The sequence below is a fragment of the Eurytemora carolleeae genome, unplaced genomic scaffold (assembly GCF_000591075.1).
Source record: "Eurytemora carolleeae unplaced genomic scaffold, Eaff_2.0 scaffold334, whole genome shotgun sequence".
Classification (NCBI taxonomy): Eukaryota; Metazoa; Arthropoda; class Copepoda; order Calanoida; family Temoridae; genus Eurytemora; species Eurytemora carolleeae.
The window spans coordinates 252,623-269,921 of record NW_019396897.1 but is presented as its reverse complement, the minus strand read 5'-3'; the positions used below and the strand labels follow the sequence as shown (position 1 = coordinate 269,921).

The 17,299-nt window shown below is 33.6% G+C and overlaps 1 protein-coding gene across 1 annotated transcript; it reads left to right on the top strand.

Moving 5' to 3' along the window:
- The first annotated feature begins 10,846 nt into the window (after positions 1-10,846).
- LOC111709880 (uncharacterized protein DDB_G0290685-like) lies at positions 10,847-13,391 on the top strand. Its single transcript, XM_023483810.1, has 3 exons — positions 10,847-12,354; positions 12,798-13,017; positions 13,066-13,391. Exons 1-3 carry the CDS (start codon positions 11,362-11,364, stop codon positions 13,389-13,391), a joined length of 1,539 nt encoding a protein of 512 aa, XP_023339578.1. The 5' UTR covers positions 10,847-11,361.
- Positions 13,392-17,299: the final 3,908 nt, after the last annotated feature.

Below are 17,299 nucleotides of genomic sequence, written 5' to 3'. Positions count from 1 at the left end.
CTTAAAAAAAAGATTTGAAATGATAATAATTATCATAATAATAATAAATGATACAAAAAAAGCATTTACTCCAGAAGTAGAATTACTGAAGTTCACATTTCTACCGCTAGGTGTCTTAGCTTTTAACTAGAAAATTCATAAAATCCTGCAAGATCATAAAGTCTCAGAAGAAATAAAGATTTTTCAGGATGACTTATATTCATTCTTATTCAATTAAACCTCTAATAAGAACTATATACATAAACTTAATATATTTACAAGGAGTATTTTTGTTGTAAAATGGGTACTAGCCAAACATTAGGACCGGATGAGGTTATCACTACGAGGCTCGCGCACGTATGAAAGGTCGATACGGTACGGGGGGAGATCCGTACACTCTGACGTCACTGATTAAAACTATTTGTGGAGAATTCTCAGACCGCCTAAGAAATGCTAATCACAATTATGCCATGGGTACTGGAATAGGGTAAGGTAGTCATACAATTCTAGCTTCTGTACCTAACTACGTTATAACCAGGTACAGGGCACAAAGTGGATACTGGTCCTAGAACTGTCTTGGGATAAGATCTGTTGTAGGCGAGTATACGCATAATTGTGATTGGCATTTCTTTGGCGGTCTGAGAATTCTCCATCAATAGTTTTAATCAGTGACGTCAGAGGGTACGGATCTTCCCCCCGTACCGTATCGACCTTTCATTCGTGCGCGAGCCTCGTAGCGATACCCTATTCCAGTACCCATGCAATTATGCGTATACTCGCCTACAACAGGTCTTATCCCAAGACAGTTTTAGGACCAGGACAAATTTTTCTAATTTACAATAATTTTCATTTGACTTTTTCGCGTGCTCTTTTACCTGAAGGAGCAGTGTTCAAACGAATTTATATTTAAATTAATGTAGTGTATTACTTCGATGATCCAGGGTTGCCTATATAAAAATTTTAAGGAGCCCATGAATACCCCTGTTTATTATGATTATATCTAGTTGGACTTTTAATAAAAATAATAATAATAATAATAATAATAAATGTATACTAAAGAAAATGCAAGCAAAAGACAAAAAAGTACAGATTCCACAAGTAGAATTACGAGCTGCTACACCCCTTGCTCGTAGTTTACATTTCTGCCGATAGGTGTCTCAGCTTTTAACTAGAAAATTCATAAAATATTGCAAGATTGCAAAGTCTTAGGAGAAAAAAAAATTTTCACAATGAATTATATTCATTCTTATTCATTTAAACCTCTAATAAGAACTATTCATAAATTTAATATATTTACCACTAGTATTTTTTTGTGAAAATGCTTTAATAAACCTGCTCTATATTCAGGGTGTCGTAATTTCTAACAAATATAAAAACTGTTACATTTTAGATGTATTAGAAATGTTTTCTCACTATGTCAGATTTAAATGATTTACTATTAATCTATAAACTCATAAACTTAAAATCTTGATAAGGTCATACATTAGGTCTTTTCCTATAGCGGATCAGTTCCTTTTATGGTCCATTATCTTTATACCCTGATAATATCCCTTAAATGAAACGATTAGCCATCGTACATAAACATTTATTTTACATATTAAATAAGTGAAACATACTAATTTATTATTCCTGTTATACAACAGATTAGCATTGATCATGATCCTTATTTATTAAGATCATGATCATGATCCTTATTTATTAAGATCATGATCACGATCCCTAAGGACCTTATCAACAAGCTTCTTAGATCTAAAATGTGTTACCAGTACTGCATTCAATCCTTCAATCATATCTTTCTTCTTTATTCCAGGTCCTTCCTTCCACGCGTTCCTGCATGATCCGGAGCATGTTCCAGACCTGATCAAAGAAGCGTTGGTTGAGTTCCTCCCTGCTTGTATCAGGATACAGCTGGTACTCTCTTTCCCACATTCTCCCTGAGTCCCAAACACCAACGTCTGGACCTACATAGGGCTGAGGATCATTAGTGTCCTCTCGAGGCCGGGTTCTAAATTCCCTCTGTAATCTATCCATATCTCCTAGTGCATTGCTCATCCTCAATAACCAATCTTCAATCTCTTCATCGTCCCTGCTGGAATGATCATCTTCCAATGCTGGGATCTCTTCGTCCTCAGCTTCCTCTCCATCCTCATCTTCCTCTCCATCCTCAGCTTCCTCTCCATCCTCGGAGGCTGGAGCATTATAAACTATAGGGGCAGAGCCACTAGTTAAAGGGGCGAGATCTGCTGGATCAATCTCCTTTACATTATCTTGATCATCTTCTACATCTGCAGCTAGGTACGCAGGATTGATGACTATTACTGATCTCCTGTTCATCTTCTTCTCAGTAGCTCGTTCACTTGGATACCCACAGTATGCTGTAAGCTTTCTGTGCACTACGTATAGCAGAGGGCCCGGAACGGTAGTTTGTAGACATAGAGAATAGAATATATAGAGAGGAATTAAAAGAATCTCTCGGTATGAATTTTTTCAGTCCCTTTCAGCCTGAAAGGGAGTTCAAAGTGTACAAATCATGTAAATGTTCACAAATTATATGCAGCAGAGTACATTAATACAGTATGTTCCCTAGACTATTCATTTCAATTTCGAATTTTTTAAACTGTTAAATAAACTTTTTAATGAATTAGGTGAATAAAAAACATCATTTGATTTATAGTTATAACGGAAAATCATCGTTTGTAAAGTGGAAGGCATAGAGTCCATGTGAAATGATCATTGGTCAATTATGAAACTAGCCTATTTCATAATTTGGTTTTCTTTTAAGAATAATTTTAGATTTTCTATAAAATGATATTCCAGGGCCCAACAGTTTATATAGCATAAATATGTGAAGTACATCTGCAGTATGGCAACAGTACAACAAAATGGCCGTTTTACACTTTTCTCTAGTAAATTCCTCTCTATATATTCTATTCTCTATGTTTGTAGACGACTTGTATGTGCGTCTACTCTTCTACGGTTCGGGCTGTACTTCTCATTCCGATCTCTGGGTGTATCATAAGGGACTGTTCACTCTTTCTGTGGAACAGTCTAGGATACAACAAGCACATATATTGTAATTTCAAAGTTTTTGTTAAATAATTGTTTATAGATTGCTCTGTTTCATACTAGAGCAGTGTTTAAACGATTTAAGATATTAAAGCAGGGGCGTATACAGGATTTTATCCAGGGTTGACTTTCTAAGCATTTTAGGGACCTTGAATACCGGCCACTGTTGGTTTTTACCTGACACAAATAGGGAGGCCGGAGGCTCAATATAATAATGATTATATTTATTCTTATTCAATTAAACCTCTAATAAGAACTATACATAAACTTAATATATTTACAAGGAGTATTTTTGTTGTGAAATGCTTTAATACTAAAACCTGCTCTTCCTTCAGTACAAATTTTTGTAATTTAACAAATTTCATTTGACTTTTTTGATTGCTCTGTTACCTAACGGAGCAGTATTTAAACGAATTTATATTTAAGTTAATATAGTGTATTACATCCAGGGTTGCCTGTATAAGCATTTTAAGGAGCCTGAATACCGGCCCCTGTTTATTATGATTATATCTATAGTAGGACTTATAAAGTGTAAAAACTGACTGGATTTTGAAAATTTAAAGAGGTTGTGTGTTTTTTAGATAGATAGATAAAGATAATAAAAATACTGTCAAAATTGCAAAAAAAGGCAAAGAAGTGGGAGGGAGGGTATTTTTAGAGGGTACTGTCACCATGATTTTTAGAGGATACTGTCATCATGATTTTTAGAGGGTACTGTCACCATGATTTTTAGAGGGTACTGTCACCATGATTTTTAGAAGATACTGTCACCATGATTTTTAGAGGGTACTGTCACCATGATTTTTAGAGGATACTGTCACCATGATTTTTAGAGGGTACTGTCACCATGATTTTTAGAGGATACTGTCACCATGATTTTTAGAGGGTACTGTCATCATGATTTTTAGAGGATACTGTCACCATGATTTTTAGAGGGTACTGTCATCATGATTTTTAGAGGATACTGTCATCATGATTTTTTCCGATGCTGTAAACTAGTTGGAGCTGATCTTCTAGATGAAAAGGTTTGTGAAAAATTAAAGAGTTTCATTTCTTTCTTAAAAATTTTCTTTTCTGGCCTCCATTTTATACTGTATGTATGCTGATCCGATTTGCAAGAGTTAAAACAATCCGGAAAATATCATATTCTTGTTTTTCTCTCTAACAAGCTTAAAGGGACTGTAAAGGAAAAATGAAAGCTAATCACTTCAGCTCTAGATCGCGACCCATGAAAGTTATATCTGATGTTCCTGTCTCGAGAAATTGATATAAAACTTTGTCAAATTTATACGAAAATTAATATATATACAAGTTTGTATAAAAGTAGTGGGTTTAAATAGATAAAATTCAGCAAATACACAACCAATCTGAAAACTATGATATCCCAGAGAAAGCTAATTGTAACTTAGGTTTACTCCAATTATAATTTTATATTTCTTATTTCTTTTTTTAATAGATTTAATTCATATATTATTTACACGTCCGTTTTACTTGACCAGAAATTCTACCAATTGCAGTGCAGTAAAGTGGTCACGTGATACAGGCGGAGACACATGACCAGTATACTGCTCTGCAACTGGTGATAGTTCTGGTCACGTAATTTAAGTTTCAGATTTTCTAAATTTTACATTTATGAACTTTCGTATAACTTTAGCAGAGTTTTTTATCATTTTTTCTCAAGACAGGAACATTAGATAAAACTTTCATGGGTCACGATTAAGAGCTAAAGTGATTAGCTTTCAGCCTATACCCCCTTTCATTTTTCCTTTACAGTCCCTTTAAAAAACACAGACAATCATTAATTTCATCGGAGGAATAGGATGTTTTCAGTATTGTCTTGGTATCCATAACACATATCTTAATGGTGTAAACCTTTGATATGTCAAACTGAGATTATTTGATCGAACAGAATTCAATGTTTGAAATATCTATAGGTCTACGACATTGGGTTGGAAAGGTATAAGGATTCTAAAATCAGAGTTTGTGGCAAAGCCTCAATTCCTTAACACAAGATATCAGTTTCATTATTTTTTCAACAGTTCTCTCCTTCCCCTGATTCTTGTAGTTTTTTAACACTCATTACAAAGTTAGTGTTTTATACTCCAACAGATTGCAGGTTTTTATATCTGAGCTCTAACCGAAGGTGCTGACCTTGTAATCATATCATATATTTTTGTGTAAAATAAGTGTTTTCAATATTTTCAAAAATACTTTAGAGTTGAGATAGGGAAGTGAGATGCATGTCAAAAGTCACAAGACCTACTTTTTAAAAACATTTTAGAAATCTTAAAAAAAGTAAATAAATATTGAGATGTTCATTTACATTCATTTTTCAAGGGCTTTCTAAAAATGGCAAAGAACCTGTCAAATCATTCGTTGGGATGTTTAGAAAGATGAAAATTTCCCTGTATGATAATTGAAGGACTGCAGTATGGTTTTGGTGAATTATATTGACGTACTAAGCCTAGGGGTGTCAGAAATGATTTTTTTTGCATTTTTTTTAAATTTTCATCTTTCTAAACATCCCAACGAATGATTTGACAGGTTCTTTGCAAAAATTCAAATATTTACTGCGAAATCTAGTTATTTAGCAAAAAATGATTTTTTAAATGTTAATTTAGATATTTTAAGCTTCTAAACGATTTTATTACATTTTACATCTTTGTGTGTATGCATGGAAATTTAAAGCACTTGTGTATATTTTGTTAAACCTTAGGTCTAATAAAATGATACTTGGTGGGGTTTGAAAATGTTTATTGGTAAAAACTTGTTACGGAATATATGGAAACGTTATGACTGTGAAGTTAGTTGCTGTGGGGGAATTTAGGGAGCTTCTCAACTGCTGGTATTGATGAACCTTTAGAGCTGTCTGGAGCAGAACCGTAGAAGGCTGCTTCTGTAGGGATCTGCTTGAAGCAAGTGTAGACGAACTTTTAGAACCTTTTTGTTGGTACAGAGTTGGTTTGGAACTCCGGAGCTGCTCAAAGATTGGTTACAACTGATGATATCATCTTTCCAAGATTTCAATGTTAGATTTAAGGCGCAGTTTTAACCTTGATCCGATACGTAAAAATACACAGTGTTCACAGGATGTTCACAAAAAATACAAACATATAAATACATTTTAACTATTCATAAAAGCACAAATATCAATTCTTAAATAATCTGTTACATTTGTTTGTGAATTTTACAAAAAAAGGAGTTTAGTTTATGTAAACACCCAACAGAGTTCCCATATACAGAGCTAATTGATTCTTTGTTAAAAATACGTACTTTGAACTCCGTTACAATCTCTCCCCCCCCCCTCAAAACAATTTTTATGAAAAGAATCAGAAAAAAAATATTTGAAAATTTTGAAGCTGGGAAGAATAGAAGGCAAAGTTTAAAAAACTTGTAAAGCTTAATTTAATTTTATCCTCTTATTTTGTTGTCATGGCCTAATTATATTAGCCGATTCCTATCTTCAGGAACCAACAAGTTTTATTTAAGAGTTTATATCCCAACAGAACAATTGTCTGAATTTTTGGAAACCCACTTTCTTTTGCCAAACAAATTTCAAACCATAATCCTGCTTTGCTGTCTGTTAACAGTTGTTTTTGCACAATTGTAAAATAACAATCTTTAGAGATAACATTGCAGTATACATAATAATTAAGGGGTGCCACCCATGTATACAAGTTGGATTTTGTTCCAATAAGCATGAACATACCAAGAAAGAAATGAGTATTTCTCCACCCCCCTTCAACCATATTGAAGGAAGTGAAAAAACTCCTAAATAAACTCTAAAATTGATATTTCGAATGTGCTCATTTCAATTATAATTAGACGGGTGTGACAGCAGGTGGAATCTCTGGTATGTAACGATGGAGCAGGATAACGGGAACAAGAACTCAAACTTGAAGTTGAACAGAAACTGAATCAGTAGCACAGTATCTGTCTGCACGCAAAGCTGAATGCTTTAATAGTTTTGTTAAATCTTCCACAGGTTCAAAAAGATCTGCAGGTCAGGGGTATAACAAGAGTTAAACAGGCGGTAGGCAAACAGGCTTAAACAACGATAGGTAACTGGGAACAGGCTCGCACCCCACCATTTGTTAAACCTTTAGAGCTTTCTGTAGCAGAACTGTAGAAGGCTGCTTCTTTCCCAGCATATCCTGGTTTTCAAGTACCCCAGCAGAGATAGGGTTAAAAAGGAATTAGTCTCTATATATTTTCACAATGACAGATAAGATGGACCCAAAAATGTATCTATAAGTAGAAAAAAAATGTTAGGAAAAGGTCCTAATTTTCCATTTTAAAGATTAGTTTTCGGTCACTTTATTGATAAAATCATTATTATATAGAGTATAGAGTTATGACCGTCGTGTTTGTAGTTCACATTTCCGCCACTAGGTGTCACATCTTTGAACCAGATAATTCTTAAGCGGTTCTTAAGTTTTTAATTTAATAACTATAATTAGCAAGATTTTTTCATAATAGATATTCTTTATATATCATTATTTTACACATTATCAAAACTATTCAAAAAGAAATATAATTTCACAATGATATTTACATTTGTTTATTACTTAAATTGTAGAGGTCTTTGTTAAACAATTATTAATTTCGGATTTTTTGAAAGTTTTATAATTTTATCTATTTATAGAATTCCTATCATTGTTACAGGAATCACTAGATTTAGATACTTTACTTGTTGGCTCGTAATCTAATCATTTAAATTACTTAATTCAAGATGCAATTTTTCACAATAAATGAAATGGTTGAGTGATTGTAATCGAGTAGGTCATGAATCATGCACATTAGTTTCAGAAAATCTAGAATTTCATTTAGTAAAGGTACTCTTATGGTACTATTGTACTCGTAGGAAATAGATATGTTTATTAGGCAGACGCCCAAGGAAATTGCATGCGACGCAATGAAAGAGAGCATGTTCTAGCCTTGGCGCTCGGCCCCCTAGACTGTCCTAGCTGCAGCGCAGAATACGAACACGACATTACATCAATACTGAAATGTATTTGATTTTCCAAAGCAAAGAGCTTTTAAGTGACTTCTTAATCACATATTCAGTGACATGGGTCTGTTTACAGACACTATTTATAGTCAGATTCGTCATATCTTGAGTCTTTTCATTGTAGCTCAATTAAAAATAAATTTTATGAGTTAAAATAATTTTTTGAAAGAAATGATTTGCAAAAAGTCTTTAATATCTAATACAGAATGTGGAAAAAGACTATTCACCAACTGTTATGTTTTGTGGGACACCCTGTACGTCAAAACAAGTTCCCAATTTTTTTCTGGCATATCAAATGACCCCAGAGAAGATTTATGGACCATTAAAATTTAGAAAAATGTTGACATTTATCATTTCAGAAGACTAGGAAAGAATGGGAGCAATTTTCCTTTGTGTCTACATATGTTAAGTAGTAATCTCTGTTTGTTTGTATGTTTGTTTGTCCAATCATAACTCATGAACCCCTTGACAGATTTGCTTCAAATGCTTCAATGCTTTTAGCTTTGTTTTAAGATTCGAAATGAGCCCATACATTTCTAAATTTAAGTAATATTGAAATCACCTGGCTCTGGTTAGTTGCAGAACTGTATGTGACAAGAAATAGAAGCTATACCAAGATATATATGTATATAGTTACTTGACCTGTATACTGATATTATATAAAAACACAACCAATGACATTTATATTACGCAAAATCGTAAACCTGAGATACTTATTGGCACTTCTGTCTGTATTGGGCCCAAATTTTGTGTGGGACCTCCCATGACACTAGGAAAGGTTTATTTGAAAACCTGCCCCCTTCCTAGACGGGCTCTCTTAGGCCCCATCCCAAAGAATGGTTAACTGGGAGGGGGGGAGGGGCTGGAACCCTGTGGAAGCACTAAAAATGCCCCTGTCAGGGGTGTAGTCAAGAATATGTCCAGGGCGGGGCTCAACAGCTGTTGGGGCCTGAAAAACCCTGTTATCCATGGATTTCACAGGTCCAGGTCCCTGACTACGCCTCTGCCCCTAGCATGTTAAACACATATACATTCTTTATTATCACTTCACAAATTGTCAATTTTATGATCTTTTCTCAAATTCCTTCAATTAGACCACATTAATAGCTTATCTACATTTTTTTTCGCAGGGTTTCAATATGATCAGAATAAGATGTTTGACCCAGAGATAAGGAACGTATTACTTTACAGGGTGTCCCAATAGACATGGGAATTAAGCAATGACTTCTATATCTTTTTTTTCGCGTGGTTTTATTACGTGAACACAGTTTGTATTGTATTACAGATAAAACAATTAACAATTAAAAAATATAACTAATATAATCTTGGAAATTGTGGTTTACCATATTTGCACCCCCTTAATTCTGTCCAATTCTGATTTAAAAAGTAATAACGAAATTTTTCAAATGTTTAATAAATATTTATATGCGCAGACGACAATATATTGCTTCGTCCTAGTAGAAACGGTTTACAAAATATGGTGAAGATATGTGAACAATTTGCAAACTTATTTTCAATGAAATTTAGTACTAACAATGTAGTTGAAAAGTCTAAGGCTAAGTGTATAATCTTTACAAAATATCCAATCGATACTGTAAACATTTTGCCCATTTATCTTAATGATGTACCATTACCATATGTTGATCATGTAAAACATCTTGGATGCACGCTACAAACAGATAATTCATTTACTCGTGATATAAATCAGAAACGTGGACAGTTTATTGCTAAAATTCATTCCCTGAATCAAGAATTTTACTTTGCAGATTCAACAGTTTTGATTAAATTATATAACCTTTATGCAACGAGTATATATGGATCCAATTTATGGAATTTATTTTCGAATGATGTGTTCAGAATTTATTTGTCTTGGAACACTGCAGTTAGAATTGTGTTTAAATTACCAAACACTTGTCATAGATATTTTATCGAACCATTGTCACAGTCATCTCATTTAATGACCATGTTCTGCAGTAGATTTGTTTCATTCATTTCTTCATTAGAAAATTCGTCAAAAATTTGTATCAGACTTTTGATAAATCTTTTAAAATTTGATCAAAGGTCAGTAACTGCAAAAAATCTGAGAAATATTGCAGACAAATGCAAGAAAGATTTGAATATTATCGACAAAAAATTGTATGATATTTCAAGAAATACCCTTGGAAGAAGAATGGAGGATTCCATTTTTAAATGAATTAATTTCTGCAAAAAACAATAAGATTGTTATCAATGGAGTTGACCAAGCTGAGATTGACGATATTATTAATTTTATATGCACGACCTAATTACAGTATGATTTTGTTTCTTGTATTTGTATTCATTTTTGATATATTCTCTTATAGCTCTTTTTTCTTCTGTTTAATTGTACCAATTATTTAAATTGTGTACGTTTACGAAAAATAAATTTCCGCCGATTTTGAAGAACTAGGAAAGCAGACCACATAAGCTCAAAATACTTTCAGTCTTGATTTTGTGACAAGCTTTGGCATTTATCAACCAACAGAAATCGAAGACCGGTTTTAAGTCGTCTTATAATTCCCATGTTTAAGGAAAATTTTATTCCCAAAGTAAAACACCATTCATGAAAAAAGGTTGTCTTTATTAGTCATGTTAAACAAAATAAAATATTTAATAATGAAAACAAAGGTTATTGTCCTAATAAAAACATGTTATTTTTTTTTTAAATTTCGCTCTCAATTTATCCATTAAGTAAGAAATGTGAAGGTTTCTTGGTGCCTAATGGCTTAGGTGGCTTTGTGCCTAATTTTGAAAATGTTGAGTCAGCTCCTGTAGACAAGGACGTCGTAGTCAATTCTGGTGAAAGTGCACTTGATTCTGTTCCTTCAAAGTAAAATTCTTCAACTTTATGAAGTTGAGGTGGCTTGGTGCCCAATGATGGTGGTGGCTTAGTGCCAAATGGTTGAGTTGTTGCGCCTATTTTGGTTAGGAGAATTGAAGTTGTTTTAAACTCTGTTGACGATGAAACTGCTTTTTGATAAAACCATTTAACCTCATATCCTGGAGGTGGTTTTGTGCCCAGTACAGGTGGTGGCTTGGTACCAAATGAGAAAGGTGTTGTGTCTAACCGATTAAAGTAAAATTCTTTGACTTTATACTGTTTGGGAGGCTTGGTGCCAAATGGTTGTGGAGGCTTTGTGCCAAATTTTGAAAATGAAATCATATCAGAATTAGATTTAGGTGAAGCTGTGGTTGGAGGTAAAGGTCCTGTAGTCAATGAAGATGTGGTGCCAGACTCTTCTGGAAATAGAGGCATGGTTGAGTAAGATTCTAAAGGAGCTAGAGGCATGGTTGAGTCAGATTCTGATGGAAATAAAGGCATGGTTGAGTCAGATTCTGATGGAGCTAGGGGCATGGTTGAGTCAGATTCTGATGGAAATAAAGGCATGGTTGAGTCAAATTCTGAAAGAGCTAGAGGCATGGTTGAGTCAAACTCTGATGGAAATAAAGGCATGGAGGAGTCAGATTCTGAAGGAGCTAGAGGCATGGTTGAGTCAAATTCTGATGGAAATAAAGGCAGGGTTGAGTCAGATTCTGAAGGAGCTAGAGGCATGGTTGAGTCAAATTCTGATGGAAATAAAGGCATGGTTGAGTCAGATTCTGAAGGAGCTAGAGGCATGGTTGAGTCAAGTTCTGATGGAAGTAAAGGCATAATTGAGTCAGATTCTAAAGGAGCTAGAGGCATGGTTGAGTCAAATTCTGATGGAAATAAAGGCATGGTTGAGTCAGATTCTGAAGGAGCTAGAGGCATGGTTGAGTCAAACTCTGATGGAAATAAAGGCATGGTTGAGTCAGATTCTGAAGGAGCTAGAGGCATGGCAGAGTCAAATTCTGATGGAAATAAAGGAATGGCTGAGTCAGATTCTGAAGGAGCTAGAGGCATGGCAGAGTCAAATTCTGATGGAAATAAAGGCATGGTTGAGTCAGATTCTGAAGGAGCTAGAGGCATGGTTGAGTCAAACTCTGATGGAAATAAAGGCATGGTTGAGTCAGATTCTGAAGGAGCTGGAGGCAGGGTTGAGTCAAACTCTGATGGAAATAAAGGCATGGTTGAGTCAGATTCTGAAGGAGCTAGAAGCATGGTTGAGTCAAATTCTGATGGAAATAAAGGCATGGTGGAGTCAGATTCTGATGGAAATAAAGGCATGGTTGAGTCAAATTCTGATGGAAATAAAGGCATGGTTGAGTCAGATTCTGAAGGAGCTGGAGGCAGGGTTGAGTCAAACTCTGATGGAAATAAAGGCATGGTTGAGTCAGATTCTGAAGGAGCTAGAGGCAAGGTTGAGTTCAAATCTGAAATTAAAATTATCATTACATGTAAATTTAAGAATTTATTTTGTTCTAATCAGCTAGAATAAATCTCTTTACCTGTGGTAGCTTCTAATATGGAAAAGATGCTTTTCAGAGTAAACAATTTCAGTATCAAATTCATAATTGCAGAAAAAGATATTTCAGTTCATCTGTTAAAATCTGAAAAAGACTGCAGATAAATTTCATGACTAAAATCTATGCATTTATGTTTCAATAAATTTTATAAATATGTCTAATATGTATATCTCAATTATTTATTATAGAAAATGCCAATGCAGTGTTGTTGAGTTTGATCATGAAGAGAGAGTTGTATCAGATCCAGTAGACAATAAAGATGTATTTGAGTCAGATCCTGTAGACAAATGGAGGTGTATTTGAGTCAGATCCTGTAGACAATGAAGGTGTATTTTAGTCGGATCCTGTAAACAATGAAGGTGTAGTTGAGTCAGATCCAGTAGACAATGAAGGTGTATTTGAGTTAGATCCAGTAGACAATGAAGGTGTATTTGAGTCAGATCTAGTAGACAATGAAGGTGGAGTTGAGACACATCCAGTAGACAATGAAGGTGTATTTGAGTCAGATCCAGTAGACAATGAAGGTGGATTTGAGACACATCCAGTAGACAATGAAGGTGGAGTTGAGTAAGATTCATTAGTCAATGAAGATGTATTTGAGTCAGATCCAGTAGACAATGAAGATGTAGTACAGACAGATCCAGTAGACAATGAAGATGTAGTTGAAGCTGAAGTAGGTAGTGAAGGCCCATTATTAGGTGCTCAAAAAAGGCTTGAAGTTGTAATTAAGTCAGATCCAGTAGACAATGAAAGTGTAGTTGAGTCAGCTTCAGTAGACAATGAAGGTGTAGTTGAGTCAGATCCAGTAGACAATGAAGATGTAGTTGAGTCAGATCCAGTAGACAATGAAGATGTAGTACAGACAGATCCAGTAGACAATGAAGATGTATTTGAGTCTGATCCAGTAGACAATGAAGATGTAGTTGAGTGAGCTCCAGTAGACAATGAAGATGTAGTTGAGTCAGATCCAGTGGACAATGAAAATGTAGTTGAGTAAGATCCAGTAGTCATTATAGATGTAGTTTAGTCAGATCCATTAGACAATGAAGGTGTAGTTGAGTCAGATCCAGTAGACAATCAAGGTGCAGTAGCAAGGCCATATTTAAAGTAAGAACTTTTAAATTCATATTCAGGTTGCTTTGTGACTACTCGTAATGTAACCGTAGTTGTAGTAGTTGTAGTAGTTGTAGTAAAAGTCGTAGTAACAGGATCTGAAAACAAAAGTGTTGTTAAAGGTTATTCAGACTTCAATCGTAGATTAGGTTTTAGAAAAAGATCCCTGTTTGAATTATAATTATAATTCAATTATCATATTAATAGATAACAAATTATCAATATGATAAATTATCCAAAATCTTGCGGGGGTAAATTTCGGCACAAAAACGCATTAGCAAAATTAAAAACCTAAAGTTTACAAACTGTTCTTAATTGTTTTTACTTGTTTTTAACAAAAATATAAATGTTTTAAATATATATTAAAGCAATATATTCATTGCCCTGCATAACATGATGAATTCATATTAAAATTCCTCTAATTAACTTTGCTCTCTATACCTTGGTAAGGTGTATGGGATGACGTGGTGGAATCTATCCCCCAGCTGTTCAGAATTATCAATAACAGCAAAATATTCATGATTGCTGAAAAAGGTTTTGTTGTGAGTCCAGCAAAATTATCTGAATTTGGAGAATGATAAAAATGAAACATTGAAAGTTGGAATATTTCAAAGATCAACATTGATTAATTTTATATTTTTGATTTATTCGGTATTTTTCTCTGTTTATTCAAGTCCCCGGAGCTGAAAACTTTAGAATGGTGGATATCGAGATTAATGCTTGATCCTCTGTTTTTCTTAATATCTAGACTAACCTAATCTTGTGTTTGTATCCTGAAATTGTATAAAATTCAACCAACCAGAGTCGCGTATATTAAGCCGATAGATTTGAAATTTTGCGCGCCATTTTAAGATTATATACAGAAACGGGAGGGAATCTCTAAATTTAAAAAAAAACCGGTTTTTGATTTTTCTCTACTATATCTACTACTATACTATCTATACTATCTATACTATCGGGATTAAGGATATCTCATTCTCAAGTGTTCAGCTAGGAGAACATTATTCCCCCAAAAAAGTTTGACGGAAACATTTTGTTTACTCAAAATAAAAATATTTTCAATTCTAAAATATTTCCTTTCTTCACATTTTATAAAAAGTGAAAAGTGGAAACTCATTTTTTTTCTAAAAAGCTGAAATAGATATATAACTTGTTTTCCCCAAAGAGGAAACCCTGGTAAACAGAAAAGGGAGAGTATGAACACAAAAAGTGATGGCTCTTCAGTAATTAGTGATGAAACCTGTTTTTTTTCATTCTGTTTCATGTAATTGTATATTTTGCGGCTTAATTCTAGTGATAGAGAGTAGGTTTCGGCTTCATTTAAAAACGGTTTAAACTATAAAATATTAAACGTGTATTTTGTCTGTTGGTTCGAAAAAGCCCAGAATTCTGTTTATTATGTAATTTGGTCAAGATATAACAGCGCAATGAGGAAAAATAACCTCAGACGTTGATATAGAGGTTTAGGCTTTCTTTCTTTAAAAATATCATGGTTACACAAAACATTGATATTGCCTGTCCATTCTACATTGTGGTAATAAGAAATTATCATAAATGATATTTTCTACAAAAAAATTACAACATTTTTGCCCGAAAGTGAAATCTAATTATTATCTAATAATTATTACGATTATGCATGAACATTTCCAGGTGAGGGATGGGGGAAAAAATTGAGAAAATGTCTTTCCCCCTCCCCCTGGATTTTTATGAATCTATATTGGTCAATTTTTTAGATTATTGTCAAATTCCAGAAAATGTGGCGATTGATTATAATAGTTAGGATGATATGGTATATGATTTGGTGGCTACTCCAATTTTTTACTGTTTCTAGAATTAAACTAAACTTTTAGTAAATTGTGGTTTCGCAGGCAAAATAAATATAACTCATTCTTAAAAATTGAATGAAAGACAATAGAAACTGTAGAAACTGTAGAAACTGAAGAAATTGTAGAAACTGTAGAAACTGTAGAAACATTAGAAACTGTAGAACCTGTAGAAACTGTAGAAACTGTAGAAACTGTAGAAAGTGTAGAAACTGTAGACACTGTAGAAACTGTAGAAACTTTAGAAACTGTAGAAACTGTAGAAACTGAAGAAACTGTAGAAACTGTAGAAACTGTAGAAACTGTAGAAACTGTAAAAACTGTAGAACCAGTAGAACCTGCAAAAACTGTAGAAACTGTAGAAACTGTAGAAACTGTAGAAACTGATTAGAAACTGTAGAACCTGTAGAAACTGTAGAAACTGTAGAAACTGTAGAAACTGTAGAAACTGTAGAAACTGTAGAAACTGTAGAAACTGTAGAAACTGTAGAAACTGTAGAAACTGTAGAAACTGTATTGAAACTGTATAGAACATGTAGAAACTGTAGAAACTGTAACCCTCTCCCTAACTACTCCCCCCTACACACTAAAGCCACCTCTGCAGTATACTTTTTTATTATTTTAGACTACAAAATAATGGTATAATTGGTATATATGTAATAAATACTATAGCAAAGCCTATTATAGTTACACCTAAATAAATCACATGATACATTGTCTGTAAATCTAAATGCGCCTGTAAATAGTTACGCAGAACTTATTCTATATTGTGCTTAGCCTTGTTTATAAAAAAGCAAAACTTGTAATTACGTTTATCAACTTAACCTGTATAACATAGATATCAAAATAAACGTCAGTTGCAATAGTACTCTGCTTTGATTACAGTGTGAGAGTAATTACTTATTGGTTAGTGAATGAGAAACGTCCTGAATCACTCACTTGAAAGATAAAACTAAATTGGGAATCCATACAGATAAAGTCATGTCCGGATTTACATTGATAGTAAAGTATTACTAAACTGAATTGCTCTTCTGCATCATCAGTTAGCAAATAAGAAGCATCCTCAATCACTCTCTTGAAAGATAAAACTAGATTGGGAATCCATACAGATAAAGTCATGTCCGGATTTACATTGATAGTAAAGTATTGGAGAAACTGTTAGTTCCTGAATGAGTTGTACCTGGATTGATATGGGTTTGAAAGACTTCTATGGAGTAGGGCATTTACAACATATATATAACAAAACGATTTTATAATAATTTTCATTTTATAGATTGATTTGACAATATAATCGTCCTTAATGGGATTTTCCAGACGACTAACATGGGGAAAGCAAAAAAAAAGAAAATGATTTCTTGCCTCAAACTCTTTTTTTTAATACTTAATATCTTTGCAACCTTAACTCAAATTACACAGAGTTTTTGCCACAAACTCAGATTTTCTAAATCATATATTAAACTGTCTGCCACATAGTACATTCTTAGGATATTCAGTACATAAATCCTTGTACATTTAAAATTCAGTGATGGTGATGGACCAAACCTCTGTAGAGTAAAAAAGTAGATGTTAGTTCCACATTTATTGAAAATATATTTCGGTTTGGGTTGACCCTCGTCAGTTCTAGCGATATAATAACCATCAAAATCGATAACAAAAATAAAAAAAATGTAAAAATCACAAGAAGATAAACAAACAAAAAGATTATTCTAAATAAAAATTTGGGCTGTCAAATGGACATAAGGGAAAAGAACTCAGATTATGAGATGGAAAAAAGATAATTTGCAAATATTCACTTTCTAAAAAAATGTTCTAAGACAATTATTATTCCTTGAGATTGTTTCTTCACAAAGAATAATAGCAAACTGTGTAGATGTGTGAATAAAGAGTTGGGGTGGGGGTCGAT